Raw genomic sequence first — 23,143 nt, forward strand, 5'->3', positions numbered from 1 at the left:
AACCATCAAAACAAACACAGGCCTGGCAAAAGTGAAATTGTTGGTCACATAATGTTGGAGTATCTCTGAAAACAACCTGCGTGATTACAAACTGTATTTACCATTTGAAAACCCCGCAAATTTCCCGACATATTTACCACACGAAATAACTTTTGTCATTGATCTTCTCTGATGGTTTAAGGAGCAACTTTGGACTGTTTCTGGTGCAGTGTCAACTCCTTTTCACATTGTAACCGTTTCCATGATGTCAAAGCTTTCAGAGCCAGAGGCGGACTGAAGTTTTAGATGTTGGAAAAAAGCCTGCGATTAGAAATATTGAAAGGGTTTACAGTTGTAATTGATTATCAGTATGTTGTGAGTACAACTTCTCTTTTGAATGCCAAACCCAGTGACTCCATGCTTTGAGTTGTCCGTGGGTCTTTTGTCTCTGCCTGGTCCAGAGTGACTCTTGGAGCGGATAGAGAGGTCCATTGTGTGTCAGTGAGATGTTGATCAATGAGACGCAGAGGAAAGCGTTGGCACAGAGAGCGCAAGGCTGTCGGACTCGTGGCTAATCTCTCTCGTTAATACGGCCGACCTGCCTATGTGCTAAATATTAATGACTTTGAAGACGTTGGCGCGGCCGTGAGCTTTCTTGCATTATCTGGAGCAGGTTTCTTTGGCTGTCATGCCCTTGCCCGTGCCCGTGGACGGGCCGGCCTCTCAGAGGCTGGCACTGGACTGTCGCACGCTTCTCGACCATCGTGTTGGCAAGGGTAAGTGTGTGTGTGTGCGTGTGCGTGTGCGTGTGTGTGTGGCCTTCTACATCTGCTTCCTGCATTCTTGCATCTTCACGATTTTCATGTTCAAATGGCAACGTAGTCGATTTCTTCAAATTGCCACCGCCTGTCGATTTGACAGCATGCTTGTCACAGCTCGTCACTGGATGCCTCGCTGGGGAAAATCAAAAGAAAAGAAAAAAAGTCAAACTAGCCACCATTACTACTATGAGTCCGTTTTATTCTGGGAGCACACCTGCCAAATCATGTCTATCTCAAATCAACTTTTCTTATTGAAATTGCAAGAAAAACATGGTTTTGGTTCCATTTTGTAATCACACCGCATCTCCTCCAGCTGCCCCCATTGAAGGCACGTAACTCTACTTTTGAACATTTGATACACTGCAAAAAGATTGAGTGTAACGCATAGTATTGCAATCCAACCCCCCAGGCTTATACAAGTCTTAGTCAGTCAAGTTGAGGAGATAATCACAACCACGAAAAGAAGCGCCGTATGCATTTTCTCTTGTGCTACCTTCAGTTGTTTGCACTTGATCAGCGTTTTAACATGCGACAAAAACAAGGACTGAACAATTCATGGACTTCATATCAACGTTGTAATGTCATAGAATGCAATTTTTCAAATGCAAAGTCTCTGCAATTTGGGTCAGTCAGTCGGTAGGGTTGATTTTTTACAACCTATATTTTATTTCTACATTTGTTGATATAAGGTCCACATAAGTTAAGTGCAGTCCACATGTTTACACTGTTTCACAAAGTGATCAAGCCATAAATGAGTTTGCATTTTGGTTGTAATCCGACTGACTGACTGACATACGTTTACGCCACACTTGTTTGTTAGAATTTTGTGGCTGTATTTTGGTCGACGGCGTAAAAAGTGCCATATCTTCATTTTGCTGCTGAGGCAAGTCTCGTTGAGCACGTTTGGGGAATTTGGCAGACTGCCAAGGGCCTTTTCTCTTACCTGCCCCTGGCGCAGGTGACAACAGACAGACAGGCAGGTGAAAGAAAGTAGATGAGACATTAGACCGGACGAAAGCAGGTCTAAGTTGTGGCACAGGTGGATTTGATTGAGGTTGCAGATGCTGAGCTCAGCGGACACATGTGGTGGATGTCATCGCATTTGATTCAGAAATATGACTCGGAAGACAAAACATTTATTCATAATCAATCTCACTCTGTTTATTGTAACACAGATTCTCATATTGCTTGTGTTTGGTAAATCATACATTGGAAGAGCGCCTTGAAAAAAAATGCGAATGAAATTGCAATTGCAATATTGAGGCGGACAAGAAATTGCAAATCGATTAATGAATATCTGAATTTGAGGACACTTTTTTTTCCCCCCACGTTTGGCTAAACTGCAAACATGTTTTGGGTAGTGAAAGTAAAGCCAGGAGTATTGCGGGGGGGGGGGGGGGGGTGATAATAGTGGGAAGTAGTTGTGGTGGGGGGGAGGTGTAGTCGTGAAGCAAGGAGATTGCGTGGGCGTTCGGAATTCCGACGCGCTATCCTAATTTCAGCCCTCGCTACCCCCCATCTGCAAAGTGCATGATGCATTGAGCGTGCACATGCATGGAATTATAATTTTTTTGCTGAAGACAAACAGGAAAATCCAAGGTCATCCCGGCGTGCTTCTTTGTGACGTCGAATACCAGCCCCCCTTTTCTGTGTGTGTGCGCGTATAATTCATGGCATGGATGCAGCCTCTGCACCAATCAGCGTGCGTGCGCGTTCTCATGCCTTTTAGCTCCAAGCACACGTGCATGCAGGCAGCCATTAATCCCCAAGTGTGCATGTGTGTGCGTGTGTTGGCACAGCAGCGCGTGTGCGTAAGTGCGATCGCGCACGCGTGCGAGTGAGTGAACCTGCTGAAAGCAAACCCGAGCGGCGGCAGGCGGCAGGCGGCAGGCGGACGACGGCTCTCCAGCGTCACGCTCGATGTACGGTAAGAACAAGCCGTGGTTTGGTCAATTGTGGCAAACGTCAGCCATTGGAAGCCCGCCGGACGCTTTTGGCGGATTGTCCGCATTCCTTGCACACGCGTGCGTGACTTTTGCGTCATTGGACCGCCGGCGCCCACAAGGACGGCATCTTGATCGAGCAGACTCCCGCTTTGGAGATGTCTACATCGGCTAACGATGTGGAATTGAGCTTTTGGCTTTTGTTTGTGTCCACTTGTGTCGAGCAAGCGTGGGCTGCTGCAGCCAAGGAGAAAATGTTGCCTTATATCTATTCGGCCCCTTTGACGGCGTGTCGGGTTTCTTGGCTGGCGCATCTTGGCGACCTCAATATTTCATTCCGCCTCCTTTGAAAAGTTCCCCACGCGGCGAAAACATCGCGGTCCCGATGCGCTCCGTCACGTCCAACTTCTTCTCAATTTCAAAACAAACGCCCCCTTGGGATGTCATGTCAAGTGAACAAATGTTGCAAGGCCAAACCGCGAGCTGCCGATGAAAATGGAAAGTTCAAAGTCACATTTCCACGCTACTGATTGTCGTCAAAGTGACGAGTTGATCTGCTGAATCGGTCGATTGGAACCATCTTGTGCAGTTTGTGAATAACTTGAGACATGTCCACGTCACAAAACATCTTTCCCACACACAATTTGCATATTTCCTCTCAACCTTCGTCTTATCTAAATATCTGTTAGATGCTATTCTTGATAAAATAACGTCAAACTACTCCCCGTTTGAAGACATACGGAAAGAGAAGGTATTTGCGAATTGATCGGATATCAAACGATAGCGTGACAACATGCTATGAAAATGCAGTGAGCCGCCCGGCCCACTTATTCGTGGTTTGGCATTCACAAATGTGCAAATGAATCCATTTTCGGGAACGCTAGCTTTTACAAGTATTATTTGCTGAACTTGTCGTCCGTTTGTTGTTTTTGTGCTCAGGCGGAAGGAATAAAACTTTGGCGCCATCTAGTGGAATCTTGCTGTTGTATGTTTCCTTAGCTCACTCATGTTTTTTTTAGTCCTAAAAGCGAAAAGTATCTTTCACCGATGCGACTTTCGCTGTATTCACTAACGCTTATTATGTCGCGTACAAGACTAGCGTGCGATGTCACTTGAGTTTGTGCTCGCTTGTTATTTAGCTCATGCTATTGACGAGCCTCGTGGGAAGTTAAGTTTGTGTCCAATAATTGCACAAATAAACTTTAGGTTTCGCGTTTGTGTTCATGTCACATGATCACTTGTGGTTTTTCAATGCTTTATGTCGCCATCTTGTGACATCTGTTCGCAATGACAACCTCCTTTTCTTGGGGAATGTCAATGATCGGTGTCTTGTGGCTGTTTGCGGAAGGGCGGACTCATGATTGTCCCGACAAACACTGGAATGATGAAACGTGCGCCCGTGGATGCTTCGTGTATTTGTTAATTATCAGACATTTCTTGTTCTGCCGTGTTCTCAAGAAAAAGGTGGTAGGACGCAGTTTACTTCTGCGTCCTTTGGAAATGTTTCGTTCCCAACCTCCTTTCTGATGGATTGTGACTGATAAAGTGTGAATGCGATATGAAATCCCGGGCTGTGAAACGCGCGCGACGAAGCAGCCCGCGCGGCTCGTTTCAATCGTGCTGTGGGCAGATCATGGCTCGCGTCACGTGATCAAGGCGTGTTCTTCTGGATCGCATGGACGCACGCCCACAGGAAGTCGCTTTTCATCCTCAGCTCGGTTGAGCTTCGCCCGCCACTTCCTGCCATCGCACCCTCATCATCATCTTCATCCTCCTCCTCCAGCCTTTCATTAGTCATCCTGTGTGTGTTGCCTTTTGTCGTAGCAAAGGGAAGGCATGCAGATGAACTTCACTGGAAATGGAATTCATGTACTACTTTCCTTCTTTGCTTAGCTTCCCAGTCAAACTATTTCACATATTGAAAAAGTTAGATTTTTGATGCCATCCCAAATATTACGTTGAGTTTGGTTTGTCAGTTAATGTCTTGGATTTAAATTTTCACCCTGACGTGACTTGAGCAGAGGATTGTCATTCTGCTCCTTCTTTTATCCTGATGGGAGGATGTTAATCTTACATCAAATACAAATGGACCTTGTGATGCAGTAATCTGTTCATGTGGCCGGGCCTCTATTAGGGAGATATAAATAACCACGTGATTGGCTGCTTCCTTGCTGTGCACAAGCAGGGGGCGGGACCCCCGTCAGTCACACACACACACACACACACACACACACACACACACACACACACACACACACACACACACACACACACACACACACACACACACACACACACACACACACACACTTGCACTGGTGTTGTGTGCCCAATCAGGTTGCAGATGTGACAAAGGTCTCCTTGTTGGTGTTTGCATGTCGCCTCCAAACATGGAAAGTGTTGTCACTTCCTCCCGCTGGGTGGGCGAATGTCGTGACCCCTCCTCTTTCTCGTGTGTGTTTTTCCACCACTGCCATTAAAACACTTGATTGACTGTATGCACCCACTTAGTGTTTGTTTGCTGAGCTCCATCCGCACTAATCCGCCTTGATAAATCCCACCATGCACAAACTTAACCTGCCTGTGGGCATACCAGATGTGTTTTTCGGACCCTCCTCCTCTTTACTCCGTCTTCCATCAGTGCCTATAGCAACTCAATATTCTGAGATGCTAACAGACCTGCAATTTGTCACCTTGCCGATCAATTTTTCTCTCCTGGAAATCATGTTAGGACATCTCAGTGGCCCACCAGTTCACACGTGTGGGTTCGAACCTCACCTCTGGTCTCCGCAGTCCTTGCGTGGGTTTTGCATTGTAGGGCTGAGCAATAAATAAATCCGTCTGCATCGCAATAAACACCACCAGGTTGATGTTTTGCTTTTATAGGCTCGGCTCATGCTAAAGCAAATGAAGCAAACAAGACCATTTATTTATCTACTTCAATTTGAGTTGCTAACACTTTGACTTGCACGCTTTGAAGTAAGTCATGGACAAAATGTGACCAAAATTCGACCAATCAAGTGTGAGATAAACAGAAATCGTAAGTAGTCCATAAGTCTTATAGCAACAATAATGTCAACGAATCTGTGGCTTTATCACTTCAATAGTCGCAGTGTACTCTGCCGTCTGCATCTCCGCCCTGCTTTATGGCAGCGAGTCCTGGACCCTGTACAGAGCTGATGTTTGTAAACTTGAGGCATTCCACATCAGATCTCTGCAGCGAGTCCTCGGCATCACCTGCAAGGACCCCGTACCACACGTCCAGAGACTGCAGAGACTGCAGAGAGCTGGCCTCCGGACTATCGAAGCGCTCGTGGTGCAACGGCAACTTCGCTACGTTGGCCGCGTTATCCGCATGCCGGAATACCGCCTCCCTCGTCAGATTGTCTACGGCGAACTTTCGTCTGGTCCACGCTCGCAAGGTGGACAGAAGAAGCGATTCAAGGACCATCTCCATGCTGTCCTGAAGAAATGTAGCATCCAACCTTCTCAGCTGGAGGCCACTGCCACTGACCGAGAGCTGTGGCGTTCCACCTGTCGCCATGCCATCAACACCTTTGAACGTGACCGCACACGTGCCAGTGAGGACCGCCGCCAACACAGGCACGAGCGCTTGGAGAGCCAACTTTATCCCGGTATTGGCATCCTCTGCCCCACTTGCGGACGAAGGTGCGCTTCCGAGTTTGGGCTTCGTTCCCATCTTCGAAGCCGCAGGCGGCACAACGATACTTCTTAACTCTTTTTCTCTTTCTCTGGTCTTTGTCGACCCCGGCGGACTTCCACATAGATGGATAGTACAGTATATAAAGAATATCCATGAATAAGGCCTACCTACCTACCTACCGGCACCAATGAAGGACCAATGAAGTCCCCTCCGCCCCCAACCTCAATTGCACACTTTCCAAGTGGACAAACGACTTTGATGACTTGTTCAGCCCTCGTTTGAATGTTCTCCCAGCGCTTGCGTGAGTTTTCTCTGGGGTCGGTCAACTTTCTCACACAATCCCACACAAACATGCGTGGAGGCTCAAAATTGCTGTGCGATCGGTCGTGGCTCGTCCAACGTTAGCTGCTGTGGTCCATCGTCTGCGGTCGAAATGATGACATGCGCTTCAGACAATGGATGGATGCTTGCTCAAATGCACAACAAAAACATGAAAGCCGAATGTCATTCAATTAGGAAAATGTTGACTAATGCCACATGACTTGACGACCAAAGTATGATTGCAGGAAATGTGTCAAGTGCATTTGATTGATATTGCGAGCGCTCTGCTGCTCGCATTTCACTGCTTGTGGGCTGGCGACTATTTCTGCGTTGCCTCAAAAACGCTCACCCACAAATCTCTTTTTCACGAGTGCTCAGTCAGCAAAGGAGCAGATTGATGCTGGTCACAGAAGGTGCAATCGCAAGCTTTTAACTGCCACTCATTCATTGCGTCACAAACCGGGCCCTCGGCCCCATCGCACGCTCCATCCAGCTCTTCATATTTTTGATCCCTTACTCGGTAAGGGATTCCGTTGGACCTCGACCTGCGTATTCCAGTCCTGAATTGATGGCATGCCAACATTGGGGCAAGGAAGAGCGTCTCTATGAATAGACGCGGCGCCGCGGCCTCCTCTTGTCGACTTGACTGCAACTTTGATAAGCGCGCGCATGTCCCCGCCTTCAAATTCTTTGACTCTCTCAAGACACGACGACTCTTCAAGGTCATTGTGCCCGCAGTGGTGTCCATCCAGGGACTGTTTGTCTTAGGAACTATTGATTTTTGTCTTGCACAAATCTATACAGTGGAACCTCGGAGTTTGAACGTCTCGGAACTCGTACAAATCGGGCTTCAACCAAAAAACCTGAGTAAAAAAATGCCTCTGAGTTTGAACTCATTTTTGGAGTTCGAACACCCAAGCAAAGCAAGCTAAACCGAACGTACCTTGAAAACGGGTAGCCGAGCGGACCCGAGCGGACCCGAGCGGAGCCGAGCGGAGCCGAGCGGAGCCGAATGCTCACGTTGCGGTAGTTGAGACGATGCACTGCTCATTTCCAGTCAGATCGTGAATACTCCCGGAGGTGCTTCATACTCGTGAGGGCATTTAGATTTTTCCACGACATTTTTCTTCGCCATGGGCCCAAAGAAAGTCAACAGTACATACAGTGCTACGAACCGCCGTGGAATTAGGAAAGAGATGATCGCGATTTTGTGTTTCATTGGGTGTAAGTAATTTAGTTTTCCCGCTGTGAGTATCCTCAGACGTTGGCCGCATTAGATGGCCTTCAGTGCTTGCTATACATCAGTCTGACCTTCCTTCCAGATCGGCCCTGCCTTCGCTCACGCTGAAACATTGACTGTTCAGTGTTTATCTGGAAAGTCCTCATTGGCATCTTTGCTCTCTGATCACCATGCATACCACCACCCGCACGCTCCTTCGAGAAGTATTACTGTTGGTCACTCGTCATCTTTTCTATTTTCTGCCTCAAATGGCAACAAATAATCAAAGTTACCTCATTCATCCCAATGTCATACTTTCAAAAGTTAGTGAGGGATAGGACGCATGATCGCGGAACCTGTTTTTAGCATGTTTTGAACCTTCTACTCACAATTTGCGATGATGTAACTTGGCAGCACACATTTGAACACGTACTTATGTTTACTGAGCTGCCAGAACTTCTTTCATTGTTCCTCGAGAGTTGTATTTCCCCCAAAGATGGGATGAAATGCCCAGATTGTACGACTCCAGCTTCCGTGGAAACAATTTATGACTTTTGTTAAATAATCCATCATATGGATAATACTTTTGACGTTCGGTCAGGCCTCCTCCTCTTTGTTGGCCTCTTTTGGCCCGAGCGCTTTGTCAAGACTTTTAATACATTTCAGTGCTCATGGGCGAGTTTGTGCGTGTCCAGAGTGACGAGGTATTGATTGTTTCGATGGGCCGCTGGCAACTCTCTGATAATCTTCTTAAATGCGTCCTCAGTGTCGCGTTCACATTGAGAGACGCCAAGTTGTGATGAAAGGAAGGAAAAGAGCTGAGATGGCGTCCAAGCGGTCAGGAAGGCCTTTGAAGTGGCTGTTGGCCTTTCAGTGACCCGCCCGGCCCGCTCAAACGTGTTTGTCGGGAAGCAGGTGCAACAACACTTCCTTAACGGCTCCCATCATTCATCTTGGATTCTTTTGCTGTCTATTCTCTCTTCCTCTGGAAGCCCCTCATGAGTCATCACTGCAGGAGTCCTTCAACCAACCAAAATACAGCAATCGGTGACTCCCAAATTTAACAGCCCAAAAAAAGCAGAGGAATGCTGCAATGCTTGTTCTCATCATGACACTGAAGAGGAAACGTGTGCTTGAACATTAGGACCCAATTAGGGCTGCCTGCAACTAACCATTATGGATGACTCCTTTGCCAATTGATCGATGGATCAGATTGATAAAAAAAAAAAAAAAAAAAAAAACGTTTTAATTTGCATCCCTTTGTTCATAATAACAGTACAATGAAAATGCACAAACATAAATTTATGACGAAAACATGCAAAAATGTTGATCATTGTTTTCCAAAGTAAAAGCAAATGTTTGCAAATGTCAATTTTGGAATCAACACAAAGATAAGCTATTAAAAAAATCTGCAAGTATTTACTGTTGAGAGGCAAAAATTCCGAGTTGGATCATTTTCAATTGAACAAGCCGTCCCGAAACAATGAATGGATTATGAATTCCTTTGATTGGATGAATCATTGCACCTGCAATTTCCTTGTCATGTGCGTTCTGCCTGCTGAATATCGCGACAAGCAAATTGCAAATGTTTGAAATGGAATGCCAGTGTTTTTTTCAATTCAGGATTTGGAATTCTCGTGACATGTTTGTCTGTGCTGCCTTCAGGGGTGTGCGGTTGTTGCGGGGCTCTCCGGCCTCGCTACAAGAGGCTGGTGGACAACATCTTCCCCGAAGACCCGGAGGTGAGCGCCTTACATGGCCATTGATTCTTTATAGTGGCATCGGTGCCTTGAGATACAATTTTATATACTCTGATCTCAAAGCATCTTTCCTAATTCAAATGACTGTAGAAGCCCACAGAACAGCTGTGCTGTATCGAAAGTCAAGGTCAACGTGTAACCATGATTGCTCTCGTCAGAAGTTGACACAAAACGCAGACCTTGTCTTTAATTGTAAACACAGAATTAAGTTGTGCAGAAAAGGCTCTGATTTGTTACAGCTTGAAAAGTTTCTGCGAGTTGGGCACTCGCCCACTTTCCTCGTCAGATCTGCAGCCAACACCATCCAACGGGGAATTTGCCTCATTTCCGTGGCTTTCACGGCTGAATTTCGTACTCGTCCACAAGTTTAGCTTTTAAGCCATCCACTCGGGAAGTGGAACAAACAAGATTCCTGTCACAATATTTATTCTAAATTAAGTCACCACTTTGGTTCCTAAAATATCCTCTTTGTAAATGAGATCAGAGTCATGCGTATGACTGTACTGGCATGCAAAGGAAGTAGGTCATGGAAGTGGCGGAAAAAGTACCTCCTTCTTCTTCTTCTTTTTTTTGCCTCTTTTGATTTGTTTTCTTCCCCTAGGATGGTCTGGTGAAGGCCAACATGGAGAAGCTGACATTTTACGCCCTGTCAGCGCCCGAGAAGTTGGACCGTATCGGGGCGTACCTGTCTGAGCGCTTGTCCAGGGACGTGGCGCGCCACAGATATGGGTGAGCACCGCCAACTGTTTTCCACATCCCTCAATATTAACGTATTCACTCGCAGCCTCTTTTCACTGAAGCAATCCCCTTCGCTCCCGACTGTTTGACTGGATTTGGGCTGATTTTGGGAGGCCCGCAGAATATTGTGTTCTATTGCCAGAAAAACATGGAAGCTACCAAAAGAAAGATTAGAGTCTCTTCTTTCATCAGAAAAAAAAGTGTTTCCCTTTTGCAGCAATTAGCATTAGAATATAGCTAAGTTTCATCATTATTCACAAACCTGTTGAAAACAGTCGGGACGGAAGCTGCTCCATTTCTGCAGCATGTCAACGCTTGGACAACTTTGAATCCTGTTAGCCACGACTCTTTTATGCTGAGATCCCCAGAAATGGCCTTTTATACACAATCCAATCAAGTGGGATTTGATCAAGTTAGCAGCAATGTCGGACGACCAAAAATCCCTTCAGCCCTGCGACCGGTTAACGGCAATAACGACCCAGCTCTAAACGCGGCACACACTTTCTACTACCTCGTCAGCCTTTTGTCATTTGTCACCCTCATAATGGCTGTAACAAGCCGATGTTCGCCCGCTAATCTTTATGTCCCGCTGCCAAGCTGATCTCAAATCCAAAGACAAGCAAAAGCGTTGGCTCATTTTGATAGCGCCCCGTGTCGTGTGTCGTGTGTCGTGTGTCTGGTCTTCCAGTTACGTGTGCATCGCCATGGAAGCGCTGGACCAGCTGTTGATGGCCTGCCACTGCCAGAGCATCAACCTGTTTGTGGAGAGTTTCCTCAAGATGGTCCGCAAGCTGCTGGAGTCCGACAAACCCAGTCTGCAGATCCTGGGAACCAACTCGGTCAGTCGCTGATACCTTTTTCAACACTTGTTACAGTAAAAGACACTCGTTTAGCGTGTCTGATTTTGAGCGGCAGCCCCCAACAAAATACCGAATGCAGTTGCAGTATATTTGCGAAGCTTGCAAAATGGAGTACGACTGGAACCACATGGTGTCGGTCCAAAGCGGTCCCTCTCGGGTGCACAATGCAGAAACTAAATGGAAAAGCCTTTACTCCTTTTTGATAGCTTGCGGGCTCACATTGATATCACATGACCAAGTTGATGCATTTCAAGCACAAAACCTCTTTCACACTCTGAGGATCCATTTTGGGTCCAGTTTGTGTGTGCAGCCTGGTACCGAATGTGCTGCATACCAGTGGTGGTCGGGGACTGCTGATTTTAGAGGACGTTTGATCAAAGTCATATTGAGAGTGCAGAGTCATCCGGTGACATAAGCAGCTCGACGCTGAGAGGAAAACGAGGTTAGCCGCGGAGTGCGACGGCGGTTCGACGAGACGCGCCGCCATCTCCATTATGGTCTTCCTGGCAGACGTCCGAAGGCGGCGATAACGACGTGCGCACGTCACCTGGCCAGGATATTCATTTTGCCGTAACATTTGAAGCAAAAGTGGTGCACCTTCAAAGCTTGAAGAATTTGAAATTGTAGCCAAAATCTTCAAGCTGTCAGTTTGCCTCACTCGACCTCATTTCAGACAGCAGCAAGGGATTTGATCTTTTGAGCTTTTTTCCTTTGGCGCAATTTGAAAAGGTCAAGTCATGCAAGAAAATAATCAGACTCATTGGAAGTATTCAAGACAGTCGTGTCCAATTACTTTTGGTCAGTGCTTTGCACTTCCAAACCAGATTAAGAAACGCGAGCCCATGTTCAAGGCTTGCCACAACCTTCAACATGGGGCCCCAAAATCAAATTGAAATATTGTGTGCTACTTGTTTGAATGCTTAACGCGCGCTTTAAGTCGCCGATGGGAAGCAGACGTTCAGCAGGCAGAGCTGAAAGGTGCGTGCGTGTTGGAGCGTTTATCACCACAGGACTTAACCGTGTTTTTTATTTGACTATATTCCTGTGCAGTTCATTCCATAAACACGTATAAAGGCCATGTACGCTGAGATGAAATGCGATCCTACGACTCGACTGCTACTTTTGAGTCAAGAGTGAGTAACGGCTGCCGTGATTGAGAGTAGCGACAGCACTGGCCTTGCTGAATTGATTGATTGATTAACTCTTTTCCCGCCAGAGACGTTAATTGACATTAAGGAAACAGCCAACGAGTACCGCCAATAACGTCAATTGACGTCAACTACGTTTTTTTCCCCCCTTAATGTGCAGCGCAACGTCTTGTGCAGCTCTGATTTGTGAATGGGCTGGGGGGGGGACACACCCACTAACTACGCCCAGCAGATGGCAGCATTGTATCTTTTTTCAATGGGCTCCCGTGTATCAAATTACTGTACATGAAAACTAAGGAAAGAGAACGTTTTCAAGGATGACGTGAATAATCAGAGCGTTTGTCACATTAAATCGTATTCACAGTGTCATTAATCAAAAAGATATTCGTGTCAAAGTCACTGTTTCTCTTTTCGCAAAAAGCTTCTTCTCTCCTTATTTTTTCCATTTTCGCTTGGCGTCACTCAAATGATCTCTATTCAAATAGTGATTACTAAAGAACAGAATAAGGTAGAATCATACTTATTTTTTCCCTATTGAAAGAATGGAATCCACCATGTTTATGTAGTCATAGCACACAATATTGTGTTCGCCTTGAAATATGATTGAAAATGCTGGAAATCAGTTGTTGTTTTTGAAGAACGTTTGGCAGTAAAAGTGTTAATAACAACAAAGCATGTTTACAGACATACAACGACACAACTGCTGCCAAAGGTATAAAACGTCAATAAAGCCGTGGGCTTATTTCCATTTCCCCTTGAGAATGAGTGCAAACATACATTTGATATTTATGGGAAATCTGTTATTGATATGGACTGCAATTAGCCTCCACTTTACAGCTTATGAATTGGATGTGATGCTAAATGTCAGAAATGTTTTAATGAGAGTGCTTTTCACTCCTGATCAAATTTGATGTGACGAGGTTTTCACGGTAATTCACCGCGAAGTGGAAGATGGTTTTGATCACATGAAAGCAACATCGTTTATAAAGTGTATAAATGGCGGCCGGTCGTCTAATCAACTTGTTGGTCTCCTTCAGTTTGTGAAGTTTGCCAACATCGAGGAAGACACGCCCTCCTACCACCGAAGTTATGACTTCTTTGTGTCGCGCTTCAGCGAGATGTGCCACTCGGGTTACGAGGACCCCGACATCCGCACCAAGTCAGTGGACACGCTCACTTGGCAACTTCACATCATTCAGACATTTATTCCGAAATACGTTCTCCATGTTTGAAGCCATTTGCTGTAAACGTGCAAATTATGTCGTTGTCATTTGAGTTTTCATGATTTTTTTTGGGTGGGGGCGCACTTAAGATGAGTAATATGTGACAAATTTGTGAATGAATTGGTCAGGTAAGGATTTAAGTAACATTCTTGACTGTCATACAGCATTGGCTACTGTATAATATAAATAAACAAGCTCAACCTTGAAGATAGACGCCTGACTTGGACGTGGTCAGCTGATATTTTAGTTATGATTGTTTAACTTTCTTAACGGAGTATGGAGATGTAAACGGAAACTGTGTAAATCCTTTGATGATGCCTGAGAGACACAATTGTTGACATCACACATCTGGAAATGTTTTCAACTTTTGTTTGACTACTGTGGCTTCTTTTTGGCAATGTGTGGCGGGCTTTTATGGATTCCCTTCCAAACGGTCGTATTTGCTCGTTCCCAGGATCCGGATGGCGGGCATCAAGGGTCTTCAGGGCGTCGTGAGGAAGACCGTGAACGACGAGCTTCAAGCCAACATTTGGGATCCTCAGCACATGGACAAGATCGTCCCGTCTCTGCTCTTCAACTTGCAGAGTAGCGAGCGCGCAGAGAGGTTCCGTTTGGATAAATGTGCTCATGGGCTTTGTTTTAAAAACAAAAACAAAAACAAAAATATTTAATGTTTTTTTTTCATAGAATGTTTTTTTCCCTCAAAAATGGCAAACAAAAAATGAATTACGTTACATGTTATTTAACCAAAGCACATAACTTTGCTTGAAGAAAGTCTGCTAGCTTAATGCTAACACACCATAGAAGGGCCACCAAATCTAACATTGATATCAAGTAGGTCTAAACCTCGAAACAATTGAAATTTGAACCCAAATACAAAAAGCGCGTATAACAATATTCTGTCTGCTCTGCGGGAAAAAAAATACTGCAGATAAGTCTCTTATTTTTGTTGTTGCTGTTGCCACAATTGTCCCAGCAAGACGATCAGCCATCACGCGTCACTCGGCACACTGACTTTGAGCAGAAATATTGCATTGAATGTAGAATAACGTCAGAGTCGGACAAAAATCATAACGATGGCGAAACGCGCGGCTTGCTCCTTTCATCTTGTAGCCCGCGTGAGGTCGCCTCCCGTTGCACCTCCTCAATTTTCCTTCACAGGGAGTTTTAGCAAGTGACTGGCACAAATCGCAACATTGTGTCATGACATTACTGCGGGCTCACAGATGCTGCTCGTTTCCTGTTAATCGCCATGCGCACGTGCAGACCGGTGGACACGTCAACAAAACGCTTAAAAGACAATTTCTTTGTGTTATCGTTCCGGTTTGTGGTGTACGAACACTCGAACATGTTTGCGCTTATGCTATGTAAGTCATTAGAGAGGCGAGTAGCGAAACCGCCGCGAGGTTGCGAGTCCTCACGCAGCAGGCGAGATGACAGTGGCAGGCTTACGATGAATAATGTAATCAGCAGTGGACCAACTGCGGATAATAACACCCTCTTGCACAAACATGGCGGCCGTTGACATTTCTCATTGAATTCCATTTGGAATAAAGTAATCCCTTCCACATTCACAAATGTCTTCATTTTGGAACTCTTCAGGCAAGTCGCATTTAAACGTTGCTAAATTGAAGCTAATCAGGCTAGTATGCCGACATTCCAAACAATAAAAGCCTTGCTTTGAAACGGGCTCTTGATTTTAATGATCTTTTTCTTTTTCTTTTTACATTTGATTAAAATGAAATCTAAACTGCAAGACGTACCGACATGATCAAGTATCACTCGCGTAAATACTTCGTGAAAAAAGTGGCATTGAATGCATTGTTTTTCTTTTCCTCCAATCGTATGCGCGTTGAGGTTCAAGTTGAACTGTGGAACCCGTGTGGGAATGTTTGTTCATCAAACTAATGCAGTTTTTCTCTTCCTCCCTCAAACCTCCTTCTGCACCCTTGACCCCCCTCTCCTCCTCACCAGTCGGTCGCCGTCCCCGCTGCAGGCGTCGGACAAGGAGAAAGAGAGCCCGGTGGAGCTGACGGAACGCTGCTTCCGCGAGCTGCTGGGCCGAGCCGCCTATGGCAACATTAAGAACGCGGTCACACCCGTGCTCATGTAAGATGTCGACAACAAACACGACTGACGGATGTTATTTTTCCAATTCATGTTTCAATCGCTGCTTCGTGTCCTTAAGCTTGGATTTCCTCCTCATTCGCTTCCGCTCATCTTTTTTGCTGTGATAGAGCAGCTTGATTTTTTTTTCTCTTTTTCCCCCCCCCATCCATCACTGTCCTTGTTTTTGTCTGAGGTGATTTTTGCCTCCCCCCTGCTGAGCGACCTTGATGATGTTTGATGGATTGTGCAGAACATTTTTTTTGTTTTTTTTTGCCGTTTGTGTCATTGTGACAACGGTGATGTTATTCTAATTGGAGTCAATAAGTCATGACTAAAACGTGCAATTCTTCACATGTGTGTCCCTGAAGGCACCTGGACAATCACTCGCTGTGGCAGGGAAAGACCTTCGCCGTGCGTTGCTTTAAAATCATCATGTACTCCATTCAGGTAAGTGCCACATAGACGCCATTTTGGAATTGGAACCGTGTGATTAGGCACCACTTCAATACGTATCGATTCATGTTGAAAGGTTGCGTAACCAGCTACAAGGATGTTGATGATGTCATTGAAGAAATGCATTCACATTTCTGCCACCAGTTTTGACCTGCACAGGATTGTCATGCCTTTAATTGCTTTTATCTACAAAATACAAATCTTTGTGTGATATCCACATAGTTGCCTCTGACGTTGTGAGGAATCATTTAACTAATGAATTGAGATGTTTGTAAAATGTGTGCTAGTGTGGGTGTTCCACAGGGATCCTAACTAGATCATTGTACATGCGTAGCAGTGGGATTGATGTCTTTTTTGCTGATTTCAGTCGCAGCATTCCCACTTGGTCATCCAGCAACTTCTCGGCCATCTGGACGCCAACAGCAAGAATTCGGCCACCGTCCGAGCTGGCATTGTTGAGGTTTTGCTGGAGGCGGCCGCCATCGCGGCCAGCGGCTCCGTAGGTCCGAAGACCAGATCGCCGCGGCGCCCGGGCGCACCTGGCCGCTTTTTGACGCCATTTGTGTTTGCCTTGCAGGCCCGACTGTGCTGGAGGTGTTCAACACTTTGCTGCGACAACTCCGTCTTAGCGTGGACTACGAGCTGACCGGCTCCTATGACGGCGGCGCCAACATCGGCACCAAGATCATCAAAGCTCACGAGGAGAGGCAGCTGCAGGAAGCCGTCATCAGAACCATCGGTGAGCGTGCCACTCGTACTTTATTTGCATATGCTGCACTTGTGGTGTGCAAACTGGATCCCGGAGGGCCGGAGTCCTGCAGGGTTTGGATGTTTCCCTGCTCCGACATCCAAAACCTTGCACGACTCGGGCCTCCCAGGACATGGTGTTTGTCAAACTTTTATGTAGTAACACCTTGGAGACTGCTGCAAATGTGTTTGCCCTGAAAACTACATTTCAATTTCAATTTGTCTTATGTTCATCTTCTGTGTCGCTCAGGTTCCTTTGCCAACACTTTACCGACCTACCAGCGGTCCGAAGTCATGCTCTTCATCATGGGCAAGATCCCCGTTCCCGGGGTTCACCCGCTCCTACCGTCTTCGGCTTCTGGGTACTCCCTCAAAACGCCGCACTTCACCGATTATTATTAGGGGTGTCGGGCAATTTAAAATAGTTCTATCGTCAATAATCTTAGGACTTCAATAGTTAACTCATGATTAATCGCACAACAACATATTTTTCTTTTCACACTCTTTTTAATGTAAACGTGGGAAAAATGTTCAACTGATAGAAAAAGGGCTGCATCTTTTAGTAATACAGAATTCATAAAATTGCAATATATTGTAAAAGATGTGTACTGTAAAAAATGAGTGTGATATTAATTTGTGTTGATGACAGCTTAGTGCATTTTGCTTTTCATATTAAGGGCTATTTCGTCCTTAACATGTAAGTAACTTGTGAAATTGTGCACATTTTTTAAATTGGAAAATGCAACTAGAACCCGGTCTCCACAAATATTTGCATTATTATTACATTTATTAGTGCAAACTTTTGACGTGGACGTGCGACCGGAATTCCCCCAGTACAGGGTCAGTCCTTTAAAGGAACTTGAAATGATCTCAAAATGAACGCACTCATTTTGACACCTCCAATTATTATTATTATTATTGTTATTGTTATTGAAAATCTCCCGCGGCCTAACAATTGTTGCGTTAATGGTTTTCATCCTGTGTCAGGCCCGAGGGCACCAGGATGATTCAGGTTATGTTACTCAAGTCATTGGTCCAGGTAAGCAAGTCTGCGTCCTCGCTCAACATGACTAGTCAGGACATCAAATGAAATCATTGTTGGCTTTTGTGCAGGTGACTGCAGGTTTCCAGACCACCAACATGCTCACCGCCCTGCCGAGCTCCTTCCTGGAGCCTCTGCTCTCGTTCTCCCTCACCGAAGAGCCCGAGGTTCGACTGCTGGTGCTCCAAATCCTCCTCAGTCTCATCGACAGGCATGACAACCGGCCCAAATTCTCCAACATCAGGTGCGTACCTGCCAGGGCTCCTCCCGCTCGGCGCTCGGCCACCCACCGCTGAACTCGACTTTTCCCTTTGCAGCATTATCAGCGACATCTCGGTGCTGAAGCTCAAAGTGGACAAGTGCTCCAGACAGGACAACCTGTTCATGAAAAAGGTGTGTGACGAATGTGGAAGTGATGAAGTGATGGCGAGCGATGGCGAGCGTGTGGTCTTGAAGGCCTTGTGCCTTCTTCCGCCAGCACGGCCAGCAGCTGTACCGGCACATCTACTTGGGCTGCAAAGAGCAGAGCAGCGGCAGGCAGCACTACGAGAGTCTCTTTGCCTTGCTCGGCCTTCTCAGCGTCGAGCTGGCCAACGAAGAAGTGGTCGTCGACCTCATTCGTCTGGCGCTCGCCCTGCAGGTGGGGATGGAATGCGAGGAAGGACGCGTTTGGTCACGCACGGCGTTGCGTGTCGTAGGCCACTTTGGAAAGATGACAAATGCGACGTTTCTCTTGCCGCAGGACCTGGCCGTGTCGACGGACGACGCGTTGGCCGTTTACAACCGCTGCGCCGTCCACGCGCTGGCCGCCGCCTACCTCAACCTCATCTGCCAGCTGACCACCGTGCCCGCCTTCTGCCAGCACATACACGAGGTCAGTTTGCCGTCTGCGCTGCCGCCGCGGCGAAGGTTCCTTGTTCCACGCTCTCCGCTCGTCCTCAGGTGATCGAGGTGCGACAGAAAGAAAGTCCTTACCTGCTGCCCGAGGACGTTTTCATTGATGCGCCCAGGTACGTGCGTGCCACATGTTTGCCTCCGGTGACGTGTCGGCTCACCTCTCCCCTCCTCCCCTTTCCTAGACTGCCCTCCTCGCTTGACAAGGTGGAAGGCCACGTGCTGTTCCTGCAGTCCAAGATCACGGAAGTCCTCGGAGGCAGCGGTTACAACACGGAGCGACTGGCCACCCCTTACGTCCCCCAGTATACTGGTAAGGACGTCCCCAGCTCATCGTATGGCCGTTCTGTCAATTAGACCTCAGCGGGTGGCGCAATTTTCCCGTCATTTATCTTTAACTTTATTTCTATAGCACATTTGACAAACAAGCGTTTCCAAAGTGCTGCGCAAGTCAGAAGCAAATGATTTGTTTATTTCAAATGTGTTTTCTCAAAGTGTGTCTGCTTTTCCTCTCAAATGTCATCTTGCCGTGTTTGTCCAGATGAGGACCGGCTGTCAAAGAGGAAGAGCATCGGGGAGACCATCTCGCTTCAAGTTGAAGTGGAGTCCCGAAACAGTCCAGAGAAAGAGGAGGTCCTTGCCAAAAGTCCTTTTCACGCATTGCAAAGTGATGTGCTCACTCATCACCTTCTGCCAACCCTTTGTGTTTTCAGCGAACTCCCGCTGAAGAGATCACCTTCGAAACGTTGAAAAACGCCATCGGTATGTCCGCTCGCTCCACAGACTTTCGTCCAAACAGAAACATGAGAATGACTGAATGTGCAGACCACCGCCGATTGCTTTTCAATTTGACGAGCGGGTCGCTGGACATGTTGAAGCTTTAGTGTTCATCTGAGCATCTGAAGGCTTCCATGTCAACACGAGTGTTTATTGCATGACCTCGACATGAATTCTCATTGTCTGGCGCGGACACGGAGAAGAGATTTGCGGAGACCACCAGGCCAGGCCGTCCTGCGTGTGTCTTCTGTCTTGAGCTTCAACAAATTCCCCTCCAAAAAGGCCAGTTGCTTGATTTTTGCTGTGGACTGCCAACACGTGCTTCTGGTATCCATCCGTCCATTTCCTGAAGCGCTTATTCTTCGCAAGGGTCGCGGGGTGCTGGAGCCCATCCCAGCTGGCTTTGGACAGTAGGCGGGGTACACCCTCAACTGCTTGTCAGCCAAACCAGGGTTGCGTCTGCTATCCCGAGATGAATACGAGACAAGTCGTAACTTTTATGAGCAGGTATTTGCGCCACATCTGGATCTGAAAGCACAACTTTGAAGCGACTCTCAAAATGACACACGAGTTTGCCACAGACGAGACACTTTGATTCTGTCGAAGTCACTCTCTCCCGACTTCAACCTCGGGCTGGGCGATATGGCCCAAAAATTCAAACTCAATAATAATAATTTTTTGCAGTCATTCAGGACGATTACGATTTTAATCGATTTCAATCTAATACATTCAGAAAACATTTCATGGTTTCAATGTTCAGACAACAACAATGTATGCTGATTCTAAATCCGTTTGAACATAAACTTCGCATTGATAGTTTGTGCTTAAATGCCACAATTAAGGAGTTGCTATTTGTAAACATGTCTTGTAAAGCACCCATTCAGCATTTTGCCACTTGTGCAAAATTGTAACTCACAAAAATATTTTGATGTAACAGAACAAAAGAACAACAACAACAACTTAATAATCCAAAAGACAAAATGAGATTTAACGATGTAGCAAATTTTCAACAATTTGATTTTTAAAATGACAATGTATCAAATTCATTCCATTTATTATTGCCCAGCCCTTCTTCAACCCTAAAGTGGCTCACCTCAAAATACTTTCGACGTTGAGTATTAGATCCTGATGTATCGGCCTGCAAATGAAAGTTGAAATGTTGATCTTTTCAAGTGCAAGACATCTGTTTTCAATCTACAGCAAAAATAAATGAGGTTCCATCTGGGGAGTCGTGCTCGTAATTCACGAAAGCCTCAATTGAAATGTTGAGCGAGCTGACACTTGGCCGGGCCCAGATGGCACGAATCACGTGACGTCTTGCTGTCATGGGACTAATAAGTCCACGGAAATGCCAACTGCCACATGTAAACATTGTTGTCGCCGCGAGTGTGTCACGTCCTGGGTGGCCAATCCGCAGCCAATCGGTGCCTTTGCAATTCTGCAACCTTTCCGAGGCCGAAAGTCACGATTGATGTGCCAACTAACGTTTGTGTTGCGGACGGACGGACAGACGGACGTATTTATTCCGGAGGCCTTTGTTGTAAGTTGTCTTGTTTGTGTCTCCCCCTAGTGGACAGCGTGGGCATGGAGGAGCAGGAGAGGGAGCGGAGGAGGCAAGTGGTGGAAAAGTTCCAGAAAGCTCCGTTTGAGGAGATTGCTGCCCACTGCGGCGCTCGGGTACGACAAAGACCATTGTTGGACTTTTTTTTTCTCTTTCTCTCTCGTCCTGCTGTTTGTCTCACATCGCACTCGCTTTTTGTCTTGCTCAGGCCACGCTGCTGCAGAGTAAACTCAACCAGATCTTTGAGATTACCATCAGGTGAGCCGCAGTGTTCGTTCGTGCGTGCGTGCGTGCCTCCGCCATTTTCCATTTGACGATGACACGAGGCCCGTTTGTTGGCAGGCCCCCGCCCAGCCCGTACGGGACCATCTCGTCCGGGTACGGCCAGAGCCAGTCTCGTTCGGTGCCCATCTACGAGATGAAGTTTCCCGACCTTTGCGTGTATTGAGCTGACGAAACAAACTTTTCATCCTCCCCTTGGGGGCAAACCGCAAGCGCGGCTTTTGTTGAGGGGGGAGAGGGGGGGGGGTGAACATGCAGATGTTGCAAGCTCCAAACTTTGATAACAAGCCACTTTTTGCTCTCACTCGCCATGGACAATCTTTTACATCCTCTGCACTGATTTCTGTTTTATTTGTTTTTTTATGGGTTAGCCAATCGTGATTTCCATCATCCATGCAGCCGCGCTTTTACCCTTAGTTATTATTCAAACATTCCTTTTTAACAGTAGGATCATAATATCTTTCAACAGATCATCCAAAGTCAAGTATAAATGTGTACATATGGAGAAAGAATATAAATCTTGACGCTCGTGTACAGTCAGGAGGTATGCACGGGTGGGTGGGCGGGCGTGTGCGTGTGTGTGTGTGTGTATGTATGTATATATATATATATATATATATATATATATATATATATATATATATATATATATATATATATATATACATATATATATATATATATATATATATATATATATATATATATATGTATGTATGTATGTATGTAATGTATAAAAAGTCACATTTGAACTGCTAAATTGAAATGTGTTATACATGTGCAAGTTGTAAATGTTCTTATTATGATTAGCAGGCTCGACTTTTCTCCAAGTGGAGTTTTGTTGCCGTAGCGTGTTGACTGAGTCAGCGCGTGTGCGTGTGGGTTGGCGCCTTCGAGCGCTGGCGTCTTGCCAACTGCCAGCCATCGCCAAACAATAAGCTGCCCATAAATCAAGCAGCAGTTCTTGTATGCGTTGCAAGACGGCGAAAGGTTCGAGTCCGTCCCGACAGACTTAAACACCATCGAGGATGCATTTTGCCTCCTAAAGATGAAACTGACGTGAATAAACGGCCCAAAAGCAAACAACTGAAATGTGAAAAATCATCACAAACGATGGAAGGAAAATCAAGTAGACTGCCAACTGTGGACCGTGCGTGCGTGTGCGTGTGCGTGCGTGTGCGTGCGTGCGTGACAGAAGCAACAACCCAGATTGGTGTGGCGCTGTGACCTCTGATCTTCCGTGAGTTGAGTTGTCGTGATGCGTTTGGTCTCCCAGTCGCTTGTCGTGCGTGCAAAGCGGACGCCGTCACGTCATAAATGTCCTGGTCTCGATCGTCAAACTCTTCCTTGTTTGCAGTCGTGTCATGTGACTCTGTTGTCATCTATCAAGCGTCCCGATTGACATTTGAAGACGTGACGCTCCCTGCCACCTTACTGTGCCCGTCCAGCTGTGGATCTCTCCAATTGCAAACGTCGTCGTGCCCGTCCGTCTGTCCGTCCGTGTCAAGTCCTCCTGTCAACTTTGCACTTTAGAAACTGCAGGAGCAAGGCAGCTTTATTTTCTTGTGCTTTTCGGGACGTGAATGGAAAGAGGCCTTAGCG

General features: G+C 46.4%; 1 protein-coding gene across 1 annotated transcript; it reads left to right on the plus strand.

Moving 5' to 3' along the window:
- Positions 1 to 596: 596 nt before the first annotated feature.
- On the plus strand, positions 597 to 22,090 carry efr3bb (EFR3 homolog Bb (S. cerevisiae)). The gene is made up of 23 exons (XM_086061422.1): positions 597 to 755; positions 9,613 to 9,689; positions 10,309 to 10,436; positions 11,134 to 11,284; positions 13,491 to 13,612; positions 14,131 to 14,280; positions 15,651 to 15,785; positions 16,154 to 16,232; positions 16,606 to 16,741; positions 16,816 to 16,977; positions 17,236 to 17,347; positions 17,973 to 18,024; positions 18,099 to 18,271; positions 18,345 to 18,420; positions 18,506 to 18,667; positions 18,770 to 18,901; positions 18,970 to 19,037; positions 19,107 to 19,234; positions 19,463 to 19,554; positions 19,635 to 19,683; positions 21,269 to 21,375; positions 21,468 to 21,517; positions 21,602 to 22,090. The coding sequence occupies exons 1-23, from the start codon at positions 668 to 670 to the stop codon at positions 21,705 to 21,707; spliced, it is 2,535 nt and encodes an 844-aa protein (XP_085917548.1). The 5' UTR covers positions 597 to 667; the 3' UTR covers positions 21,708 to 22,090.
- Positions 22,091 to 23,143: the final 1,053 nt, after the last annotated feature.

The sequence above is a fragment of the Leptonotus elevatus genome, chromosome 18 (assembly GCF_054856555.1).
Source record: "Leptonotus elevatus isolate MCC_2025b chromosome 18, RoL_Lele_1.0, whole genome shotgun sequence".
Taxonomy (NCBI): Eukaryota; Metazoa; Chordata; class Actinopteri; order Syngnathiformes; family Syngnathidae; genus Leptonotus; species Leptonotus elevatus.

What these genes read in the sequence shown, in the direction of transcription:
- efr3bb (XM_086061422.1), top strand. Translation starts at nt 668, where the DNA reads ATGCCCTTGCCCGTGCCCGTGGACGGGCCGGCCTCTCAGAGGCTGGCA. An exon ending in GTGGCGCGCCACAGATATGG is followed by an intron (nt 10,437 to 11,133) that starts GTGAGCACCGCC and finishes CTGGTCTTCCAG; the next exon opens with TTACGTGTGCATCGCCATGG. An exon ending in CTACCGTCTTCGGCTTCTGG is followed by an intron (nt 17,348 to 17,972) that starts GTACTCCCTCAA and finishes ATCCTGTGTCAG; the next exon opens with GCCCGAGGGCACCAGGATGA.